Source organism: Dipodomys ordii, unplaced genomic scaffold (assembly GCF_000151885.1).
Source record: "Dipodomys ordii isolate 6190 unplaced genomic scaffold, Dord_2.0 Scaffold66, whole genome shotgun sequence".
NCBI lineage: Eukaryota > Metazoa > Chordata > Mammalia > Rodentia > Heteromyidae > Dipodomys > Dipodomys ordii.
The window spans coordinates 3,304,727-3,316,486 of NW_012267282.1; the positions used below are offsets into that span (position 1 = coordinate 3,304,727).

Consider the following 11,760-nt stretch of genomic DNA (forward strand, 5'->3'; position numbering starts at 1 on the left):
CTCTACCACTTGAGCCACAGTGCCACTTCCGGCTTTTTTTTTTTTCTGCTTATGTGGTGCTGAGGAATCGAACCCAGGGCCTTATGCATGCAAGGCAAGCACTCTACCACTGAGCCACCTTCCCAGCCCCTGAAGTTTATCTTGAAAGCAAAATACAAATAAAAAGGTTGGGAGTGTAGCTCAAGTGGTAGAGTACTTGTTTAGCATGGGCAACGCTCTGATTTCCTTCCCTAGTATTATATATAATACACACAATTACAACAGCAATTGCATACATTCACACCATCACACTAGTCACACAAAATCTAATAATTTCCAAAATTTGTTAAAGATGTAAAGAAATAGGAAGTTACATTCTTGGCTGATTACAAGTTGGTCCAGTCTGTCTGGAGAGTGTTTTTTCAATAGCAGGAGGAAGCTGGGCACCAGTAGCTCACGCCTGTAATCCTAGCTACTCAGGAGGCTGAGATCTGAGGATAAAAGTTCAAAGCCAGCCCAGGCAGGAAAATCCATGTAGCTCTCCCAATAAACTACCAGAAAACTGGAAGTAGCGCTGTGGTTCAAGTGGTATAGTGTTAGCCTTGAGCTGAAGAGCTGAGGAACAACACCCAGGCCCAGAGTTCAAGCCCCACAACTGCAAAAAGAAAGAAAGAAAAAAAATAGCAGGAGGACTGGTGATGGTAGATATATATTTTAAATTAATTTTCCTCTTGTTAATTTTGGCATTGGTTATGTGTGACATATTAGAAACTTACCGTTACCAGGAGAAAGTATAAACAGCTTGTGTTAATATTATAGATTAATTATTAAATGATAGATCTTGAGTTGTAAGGCCATCCTTCTTGATGTACAGGTCGAGGCGAGAGGGACAAGCATCTACATTGAATTTATAAGCATTTTTTTTAGTCGGCCGTGGGGCTTGAACCCGGGCCTGGGTGCTGTCCCTGAATTCTTCAGCTTAAGGTTAGTGCTCTACCACATGAGCCACAGCGCCCCTAATTATTAAATGATAGAATGAGCTATATTAATAAAATATATCATCAATATAATGTTGAGCAGGACAGTAGCAGAAAAGGATATGTATATTGTAGTCTGATTTAACAAATACAAGTGTGTATATAATTTTTTGTCTTAATAAAACCAAGTATGAAAAGATCTTAGCATCAGTTAGAACTGAGAGTGGGTAGGTGGGTGCTTGTAGTATGTCTTACAATTATTTATTTATTTACTTATCGGTCATGGGACCTGAACTCTGGGCATGGGTGCTGTCCCTCTGCTCTTCAGCTCAAGGCTGGCATTCTCCCATTTGAGCCACAGCGCCACTTCTGGCTTTTTCTGCTTATGTGCTGCTGAGGAATCGAACCCAGGGTCTCATGCATGCAAGGCAAGCACTCTTCCACTGAGCCACCTTCCCAGCCCTGTCTTACAATTTTGTAAGAATGTTTAATACATTTAAAAATTGAGGAAGAGGGGCTGGGAAGGTGGCTCAGTGGTAGAGCACATGCCTTGCATGCCAGAGGCCCTGGGTTTGATTCCTCAGCACCACATAAGCAAAAAGAAAAAAGCCAGAAGTGGCGCTGTGGCTCAAGTGGTAGAGCGCTAGCCTTGAGCTGAAGAGCTGAGGGACAGCGCCCAGGCCCAGAGTTCAGGCCCCATGACCGGACCCAAACAAACAAACAAACAAAATAAAAATTGAGGAAGAAAGGATAGAGAGGTCGCTCAGTGGTAAAATGCCTACTTAACATGTATGAGGCCTTGGATTTCATCCCTAACATATCAAAAAAAATTTTTTCTTGAGCAAAAGTAACTGGGAGTTGACATGAAATAGTTATTAAGTTTGGTGTGAAAGGAATGGTAACAGAGAAAGGGGAGTAGAGGTATGAGCTCTTGTCTCAGGGCTTATGCTTGCTTTGAGGCTAGACTTGAGGTTGTTGTTTGACATTGAGAGCTGGGACAAAAGGCTTAGGGAATAGAGAGAGGAAAGTCAATTGTGCTGGAAAACAGGAGCTTTCTGATCATGGAAAGGTATGTGGCCATCACCGTTCAAGATGATGATGAGACTGTTTTCCAGCAGAGATGGTCTGTGCCAATATAGACAGGAAGTACATCCACTGCAGTTAGTCAAGTTTGGGATTTTGTTGTTAGCTAAGTGTGAATGGGAGGCATGGGGTTGGGGATGGGAAGGAAGGGTCATGAGTCATTGGATTCCAGAACACGTAGATGAGGGCTTGGTGACCAGGGCCATGGTTTGCAGGCCGTTGCTGCGGTGGGATTAGGCATACATGCTGAAAAGGAGAGGGGTCTTCAGAGTGTTGTTGTTTTCATTGGTTGTGATCTCTGGTGATCATGGGGTCCAGTGATATTTTCTGAGGTGGTCAGCTGAGGAGTTATAGGGTCAGGTTACTGAACAGAGGTTAGTCAGCTCCTGACGGTGCCTATTCGCACGACATCAGCAGGTGTGGAGAAGAGGAGACAGGAGTGATGTGATGATAAGGGCCTGAGGCAAGCAGAGTTTTTGTTTGTTTGTTTGTTTGGGTCCAGTTGTGGGGCCTGAACTCTGGGCCTGGGCGCTGTCCCTCAGGTCTTCAGCTCAAGGCTAGCGCTCTACCACTTGAGCCACAGCGCCACTTCCACTTTTTGCTTTTTGCTTATGTGGTGCTGAGGAATCAAACCCAGGGCTTCAGGCATGCAAGGCAAGTGCTCTACCACTGAACCACCTTCCCAGCCCCGCAAGCAGAGTTTTTATAACAACATGGAGGAAGTAATCTAGGAGGATATTGGGTCCAGGTGGAACAATGGCCACATGTGACTTGAAATTGATCATTTCAGTGGCCACTTTTCAGGTGTTCAGTAGCAGCCTGTAGCTTGGAGCTTCTCTGCTGGATAATACAGACACAAAATATTTCTGGTTTTGCTTCTTCCCTTTGTGTCTTAAGGAAACACAGAGGGTAGCCCTGCTCATCTCCTTCCTTGAGTTCTGCAGCAGAGTAAGCCATGTTGGAGGATGCTAAAAGCAGTTGAGGGGCTGTGGAGTACCTGTTTTGACTGCAATTAGGGACTGTTCAGAAGTCCCGTTCAATTCATGTATCTAAAATATAAGTTATTACATGTTTTTAAGTCATTGTGCAAATATGCAAATGCTACCTGAAAGCAGGTTGTCTTAACATACACGTACTGTGTGAATTGAAGCACAAACCTTGCAATGTCTTGGAATGTTTCTCATTCCAGTAGCATGCTAGCTACCTCGGATGTCAGCAGGCGGAAGTGGCTGATACCTGGTGCAGAATATTCCATCTTTACCGGTCAGCCTCTAGACATCCAAGACAGGAAGGTGGATAACCAGCTGGAGGAACCCCATGTTCCTGGGTAAGATAACTACTGAAGGGCTAGTCAAGATTGTTATGCTTTCTTCAGAAAGATACAAGGAGCCATCTTTGAGTTTCTGTTTTTATGGGGATCAGACTCAGAGCTTGAACATGTCAGGTGAGTGGTTTACCACTGAGTTACAACCTCAGCCCAGGAGCCATTTCTTTGGTCCTTTTTTAATTTTTATTTTATTTTTCTGGGGGTCTGGTCGTGGGGCCTGAACTCTGGGCCTGGGCACTGTCCCTCAGCTCTTCAGCTCAAGGCTAGCGCTCTACCACTTGAGCCACAGCGCCACTTCTGGCTTTTTTCTTTTTGCTTATGTGGTGCTGAGGAATCAGACCCGGGGCCTCGAGCATGCAAGGCAAGCGCTCTACCACTGAGCCACCTTCCCAGCCCCTGGTCCTTTTTTTAAACATAGGATCTCAGTATGTAGCCTAGGTAGCATGGAACTGTTTTACTTTTGAGGCCCTGCCTCAAGACTTAACTTGAGCTTGGCATATTGCACATGCTCAGCAAGCACTCTACCACTAAGCTTTACTGCAACATTTAGCCTTTTGAGACAGGAGCTTCTAAAAATGTATACAATTAATTTTTTTTTTACTTAGTTGTACAAAGGGGTTTCAGTTCAACATTTCAGTTTATGAGTACAAGACACAGGATGCTGACATATAGCCCAGGGCTGGTTTTGAACTCTGAATTATCCAGCCTTAACCTTCCAAGTTCTAGGATTACAGGTGTATGTCACCATCACTGTTTAGTTCAAATACAATATTTCTTTATATGCTAGGAAGTTAAAAGGGTTGAGAAGTACTGGGTAACTGCAGGTAGCTTCACTCTGAATTGTTTACATTATATAACATCATCATAGTGGCTAGTTGTCAACTTGCTTCTTCTTTTTGTTTTTCCAATGTTCAGTTTCCTTTAATGACCCCTATCTCCCTGAAGGGCAGATGCAGGTAGTTAGACGATGGCAAGGCAAGAGATGGTTCAACTCGCTTCTTAATCCTCTGTGAATCCTAGTATTGTCCTAGCTTGGTGTGCTTTCTTCAGTTATCACAGAATGAGTGGCTTAAACAACAAATACTGATTTCTTCAGTCTGGAGTTGTAAGTGCAGGGTCAAGGTGCCACATGGATAAGGTCCTCATGGCTCATCCTTATTGTGTGCCAGACAGTGCCCTCAGATTCCTCCTCTTTTTACTGAGGACATTAATCCTACGGATTCCTCTTTAATCACCTCATTTTACCCAAATGTCCTTGGAAAAATCCCTCCTCAAAATACCATCCCGTAAAGATTAGGACTACAACCTATACATTAATTAGATGGAGGACACACAAATACTCAGTTTATAGCACTTACGACCATAATTATTATTTAAGGTACCATTCTCCTCCGGAAAAGGATTCTTCATCCGGAAGTTCATCAACAAGCTTATTGGTTAAAAAACAAAAAGAAACGTCAGACACGCCAATTATGAAAGCTTTGAAAGAACTCAATGAAGAAAGAATATTAAAAAATTGGGGGACACAGACAGAGAAAGAGGACACCTCAGGTAGTATTTTATTCCTTGTTTAAGACAGATAGGTACAGGTATCTTTACTCCCCCAGTTCTTCATTTAATTAATTAACTGTCTTTTTGCTGGGTGCCAGTGGCTCACATCTGTAATCCTAGATACTCAGAAGTCTGAGATCAGAGGATTGCAGTTTGAAGCCATCCAGGGCAGGAAAATCTATGAGACTCTTATCTCCAGTTAATCACAGAAAAAGCCAGAAGGAAGCTGGGCTTCCTGGCTAACGCCTATAATCCTAGCTACTCTGGAGGCTGAGATCTGAGGATCGAAGTTTAAAGCCAGCCCAGGCCGGAATGTGAGACTCTTATCTCTAATAAACCACCAGAAAACTGGAAGTGGCGCTGTGGCTCAAGTGGTACAGTGCTTGCCTTGAGCTGAAGAGCTGAGGGACAGAGCCCAGACCCAGAGTTCAGGCTCCACAACCGACCAAAAAAAAAAAAAAAGCCTGAAGTAGAGCTGTGGCTCAAATGGTAGAGAGGCCCTGAGTTCAAACCTCAGTAACAGCACGCAGGCGTGTGCACACAAGCACACGGACAGATAGACAGATAGACAGACAGGTATCTCTCAGTGGATGGATGAGTGTGTGTGAGTCAAATGTATGTTCAGTGGAGGACCTTGTGCAGTGTGACATCTATAATAAAGGCTTGTTTTGACTTTGTTTTTGTTTGTTTGTTTGTATTTGTCTGGTACAGAATTAGTGAATTCTCGGCATACTGAGTCTTCAGCAAGTCGTTCACCAGAGAAATGTGCCCAACACAGACAAAAGAGACAGAGTTCTACTTCGCAGAGATCATCGTCTTTACCACCTTCCAATCGTAAATCCAGCACTCCAAGTAAGAATTCAGTGCACTTTTCTCTTAGGCCAAAGAGAGTGATATCTGAGTCAGGTGCTTGGGTTCCAGTGTCTCTGTGTGCCTGCCAGCGCTTGGCTGAGCACAGGAGCATGGGGTGGTCTCTCTACAGGACTTCCTTCAATGACAAAATTATTTGAGCATAGATAGATGAACATCTTGCTTAACTAGGTACCAGTGGCTCATGCCTATAATCCGAACTACTCAGAGAGGAGGAGATCTGAGGATCATGGTTCAAAGTCAATCTGGACAGGAAAGTCTGTGAGGCTCTCTCTAGTTAACCACTAGAAAAATCTAGAAGTAGACCTAGGCTCAAGTGGTAAAGCACCAGCCTTGAACAAAAGAAGCTCAGGGACAGCGTCCAGGCCCTTAGTTCAAGCCCCAGAATTCATACACACACACACACACAGATACACAAATCTAAGTGTATGAGTCAAGTGTTTTTGTGTGTCCATTAAATTGAGTAGACAGTTACACATTAAACATAATCCAACTAATGACTCACTCACTTGAAAAGAGAAGCTGCTTTCTGGTATTTGATGTGAGTTATTCCCTTGAGCCAGCTCTGTTAGAGGAGGGTTCACCAGTGCATTAGTGTTTCCTTATTTCCAGTTGACTTCTAAAATCCTGAAAAACCAGTTTTGAGTCAGTCTCAGAAATTCCAGTCTGATACTAAAAAAGTCATTGTGGCTACATCTAGGTTTTAAGATTATGGGTCATTTTATTTTTACTTGTGTACTCTTAACTTTCAAAGTGTTAGGATAAAATTATGTTACTTATAAAATTAGGAAAAAATTTCCTACTGAAAAACAGGTCTGCAACCTAACATATAGTAGGAAAATAATATTTCATCTTTATTTTTTTCTTTAGCCAAAAGAGAGATTATGTTAACACCAGTGACTGTGGCATATAGTCCAAAGAGATCCCCTAAAGAAAACTTGTCCCATGGATTTAATCATCTGCTTAGCAAAAATGAAAGTAATCCAATTCGGTAAGTCCGCTAAAATTCTAGAAATAATATATTTATGTGATTGGCTTTTTTTTTTTTTTGGGTCCGGTCGTGGGGCCTGAACTCTGGGTCTGGGCTCTGTCCCTCAGCTCTTCAGCTCAAGGCTAGCGCTTTACCACTTGAGCCACAGTGCCACTTCCTGCTTTTTTTCTTTTTGTTTATGTGGTGCTGAGGAATCGAACCCAGGCCTTATGCATGCAAGGCAAGTGCTCTACCACTGAGCTACCTTCCCAGTTCTGTGATTGGTTTTTAAAGGTTGACTTTTACCTATAAACCTATTATTCATTTTTCTAGTTATCAGTGGGAACTTTGTGGATTTTTTTATTTAATGAATATCATACTAAATAATTTTTTAAGCCAGGCGCCGGTGGCTGACACCTACTCCTAGCTATTCAGGAGGCTGAGATCTGGGGATCGTGGTTCAAAGCCAGCCTGGGCAGGAAAGTCCATGAGACTCTTATCTCCAATAAACCACCAGAAATTCAGAAGTAGCACTGTGGCTTAAGTGGTAGAGTGCTAGCCTTGAGCAGAAGAGCTGAGGGACAGTACCCAGGGCCAGAGTTCAAGCTCCATAACTGAAAAAAAAAAAAAAAGAAAAAAATTTATGAACTTGCTACTACTAGATTTTAATACTATCTCAGCATCTTTTTTTTTTTTTTTTTTGGTTAGTGGTGGGGCTTGAACTCTGGGCCTGGGCGCTGTCCCTGCACTCTTCAGCTCAAGGCTAGCGCTCTACCGCTTGAGCCTCAGTGCCACTTCCAGTTTTCTAGTGGTTTATTGGAAATAAGAGTCTTATGGGGGCTGGGAAGGTGGCTCCGTGGTAGAGTGCTTGCCTTGCATGCATGAGGCCCTGGGTTCGATTCCTTAGCACCACATAAAGAAAAAAGCCAGAAGTGGCACTGTGGCTCAAGTGGTAGAGTGCTAGCCTTGAGCTGAAGAGCTGAGGGACAGCGCCCAGGCCCAGAGTTCAGGCCCCACGACTGGACCCCCCCCAAAAAAAAAAAAAAAAAAAAGAGTCTTATGGAATTTCCTGTCTGGGCTGGCTTTGAACCGCGATCCTCAGATCTCAGCCTCCTGAGTAGCTAGAGTTACAGGCGTGAGCCACCAGTGCCTGGCTATATCTCAACATCTTATGCTGAGATATAGAATGAATATTCTATATAGATATAGTATGAAAATTCTTTTTGTGTGTGTATGTGTGTGTGTGCATGTGTGTGCTTGTACCAGTACTGGGGTTCAAACCAGAGGGCCTGGGCACTCTCTCTTAGCTCTCTCACTCAAGGCTGGTGCTCTACCACTTGAGGCATATCTCTAATTCTGGCTTTTTGGGGTTAATGGCAGGTAAAAGTCTCATGGGCCTTCTTGGCTGAGCTGGCTTTGAACTTTGATCCTCAGATCTCAGCCTCTTGAGTAGCTAGGGTTATAGGTGTGAGCCACTGGTGCCCAGCAGAATTGTCCTTCCTGAAAAGGTTAATGACATGGGGAAACTTCGGAACAAGACAGTGGGCTAAACAGGTGCAAGGTCCCTGTCCCCACCTGTCCTCTAGAGGGGGAGCAGGGTGTTCTGTGTGGGAAGGCCTCCTGGTTCTACATCCACTCCCTTTGGCACTTAGGAGCTCAGTTAAGCACATCGAACCCTACTTTTCCTTTCAATAAAACAAAGAGATGGGCTGGGAAGGTGGCTCAGTGGTAGAGCGCTTGCCTTGCATTCATGAGGCCCTGAATTCAATTCCTCAGCACCATATAAGCAGAAAAAGCTGGAAGTGGTGCTGTGGCTCAAGTGGTATGCTAGCCTTGAGCTGAAGAGCTGAGGAACAGCACCCAAGTCCATGCTCCATGAACGACCAAAAAAAACAAAACAAAACAGGGAGAATGATACTGCCCAGATGTGATAAAGATCAACTGACATAATGTGTATCAAAAGGCTTTAGATCTGTGTGGAAGTATAATTTCAGGTTAGAAAATGGTCATTAAATTTCAACTTTATAAATTATGACCAGCTTTGTTATAAGAAAATATGTAGGCTGGGTGCTGGTGGCTCGTGCCTGGACTCCTTGCTACTGAGGAGGCTAAGATCTGAGGATTGTGGTTCAAAGCCAGCCTGGGCAGGAAAGTTGATGAGACTCTTTGTTTATTTTTTGTTTTTTTGTTTTTCTGCTTATGTGGTGCTGAGGAATCAAACCCAGGGCCTCATGCATGCAAGGCAAGTACTCTACCACTGAGCCACCTTCCTAGCCCTCGATGATACTCTTACCTCCAATAAATCACTCAGAAAACTGGAAGTGGTGCTGTGGCTTAAGTGATAGAACACTAGCCTTGAGCCAAAGAGCGCAGGGACAGCACCCAGGCCCCAAGTTCAAGGCCCTCAACCAACAATAGAATAAAAGGAAATATGTAAATGTTAAGAAAGAGTTCACTGGATGCCAACTTATCTTTCTAATGGAGATAGGGAAAACCAGTTAACATTTTTTCTCACAAATAACTTGCTTCATTCAATAGATTTGATATACTTTTGGATGATTTAGATACTGTTCCTGTGTCCACATTACAACGAACCAATCCAAGAAAACAGCTCCAGTTTCTTCCTCTACATGACTCAGAAGGTATCTTTTTCTAAAAAATAAATTGATTGGTTATGGCTATTGTCATTCATTTCCCAAGGTTTTGATAGCTTTGGAAAGTTCTAAAAAATAATCCCTCCAGCTAGCCATTCATGATACTGCACTTCGTTGCCTTGGGGAAGTTGGGCAGCGAGGTGTGGGGAACTGGGCTGTGCTCCAATATTAAACTCTAGTAATCAGCTCAGGCTTGTTAGGATCAAGTCACAGGTAATGTGTGTGCAGTTTCTTCGATGGGCTCTCAGAGCATCTGCTCTTTAGCATCAGGACATGTTCACTAAATGTCAGGATTAGATTTTAGACTTTTTTTTTTGATGGTCCTGGGGTCTTGGGCTTTCTTCCCCCTGCTGACTTTGAAACATGATCCTCAGATCTCAGCTTTCTGAGTATCTAGGATCAGAAGTATGAGCCACTGGTATCTATATCAGGCTTTTTTTTTTTTTTTTGCTTTAAGTTTACTATATGGCATCCAAAAAAACACTTAACATTCAACTACATTTACATAAAGTTTGCTTAGAGAAGTTGTGAAAAGTGTCAAACTGAGGGAAAAGCCTTTAATTCTGTGGAGAAAAAAAGCTGAGCAAATATGTTTCATTATGCAGTGGAGAAGTCCAGTGGTGTAACTTCTACAGATAACTAACTTACAGTTTAACAAAATGATTGTCAGGAAGCCAGAATGGGTGTTGACTGGGGAAGGGATGGATTGGGCAGGAGGGGAGAAGAGTGGAGAGGGGGTGGGCAGAAAGTCATAGGAAAACGAAACCAGGCAGTCTAGGGATGAGTGGGGTGGGAGGGATGATGCTTTGTACACCACATACGCTGACACATTGAATTGAATTTCCTTTGTGTAAGTACTTAATAGGATTCATTAGTATATCTCTTCATTATTGGGCCATTTGCACCTATGTATAGAAATTGAAGTTGAGCATATATTTGATATATATATTATCTGTTGGAAAAATTGAAAAAAAGTATAAAATTTCTTTCCTTTCTGACAGAAAAAAACTATTCAGAAAAACCTACCGATGACTATGCCAGTCATAGCTCTAGCCCTGAACCCTTGCCAAACGGAGTGAAGACAGTGTCTGTGAGACCAGCCTGGGAGAAGACTAAGTCAGTTAGCTATGAGCAGTGTAAGCCTGTTTCAGTAACACCACAGGGTAATGATTTTGAATATACAGCAAAAATTAGGACCCTAGCTGAAACGGAGCGATTTTTTGATGAACTTACAAAAGAAAAGGACCAGGTAAAATAAACAAAAATGTCTTTAAAATCTTTTTTCTGAACTTAATGCTAATGTCTAGGAAATAGAAGGGTGTTGAGTCAGACTGTCCCATGGAATTATTGGGTACCACACCATGGGGTAACCAAAACTATGCTAGAAATGTCATAAGCCATGTTGTCAGTTGTTGTCAGCACCTAACAACAGAGGGCACTTACATGATGTCAGAACAGAGCAGAAAACACTAGGCAAAAGTCTTTTTTTTTTCCTTTCTATGTTATAAACCTCCCTGCCAGGAATCAGAATTCTTCGGTTTTTATTTGGCTATTTTCTTGTGCTAACAGATTGAGGCAGCACTGAGTCGAATGCCTTCTCCTGGAGGAAGAATCACTTTACAGACAAGAATGAATCAGGTGAAGTGGCTTGGCTTGATCACTATAGGCATCTGTGTGTCCACGGTCTACTCATCCAAGAAGAGTTTTTTAAGTGCACAGAGTGCTGAAGCAGCAGTCAGAACTTTCTGACCTTGGCAGGAAGTGTTTGACAATTACAGTTATTTTATAACTCCTGCTAGCTTTCAGGAATAAAATGGGCTAGCTGTAGACCTTCAGAGAAGGATGTTCAGGACGCAAAGGGCAGTCTGTCTTTGGGTTTTGTGTGTGTGGTGGTGGGACCGAAGCCAAGGCTTCACGTATGCTGGGCATGCACTCTTTACATCTTCTCAGTTCTACACAAAGCTTTGAACAGATTTCACATAGTTCCGATAATGCTACCTTATCTCCATTCTTGTTGCCATCCCACTTATTTCTATTTAATAAACAGTTGTTCCTTATCACTGGAATGGCAGTAGGGAGAGAGGTGTGGTTCCCATCCTGAGCAGCAGGTGGTGCTGGTGATGCTGGCGATGAGGCCAGTGCACACTGCTGTTCACAGTGAATAAAAATGCATGAAACCACAGGTTGTTTAAAATTTGCTCTTTTAGGAACATTTTTTTTTTGTTTTTGTTTTTTTTTTTGGTCCAGTCGTGGGCCTGAACTCTGGGCCTGGGCGCTGTCCCTCAGCTCTTCAGCTCAAGGCTAGTGCTCTACCACTTGAGCCACAGCGCCACTTCTGGCTTTTTTCTT

The 11,760-nt window shown here is 43.0% G+C and overlaps 1 protein-coding gene across 1 annotated transcript in view; it reads left to right on the forward strand.

The window, feature by feature from the left end:
* The window catches only part of Mphosph9 (M-phase phosphoprotein 9), a 56,148-nt gene that overhangs the window by 40,899 nt on the left and 3,489 nt on the right, over nt 1-11,760 (forward strand). Inside the window, exons 11-17 of the mRNA XM_013023056.1 lie at nt 3,229-3,366; nt 4,745-4,917; nt 5,629-5,769; nt 6,658-6,778; nt 9,296-9,399; nt 10,413-10,660; nt 10,981-11,049. Coding sequence (XP_012878510.1) covers nt 3,229-3,366; nt 4,745-4,917; nt 5,629-5,769; nt 6,658-6,778; nt 9,296-9,399; nt 10,413-10,660; nt 10,981-11,049 — 994 coding nt within the window. The remainder of the gene's footprint in view (nt 1-3,228; nt 3,367-4,744; nt 4,918-5,628; nt 5,770-6,657; nt 6,779-9,295; nt 9,400-10,412; nt 10,661-10,980; nt 11,050-11,760) is intronic.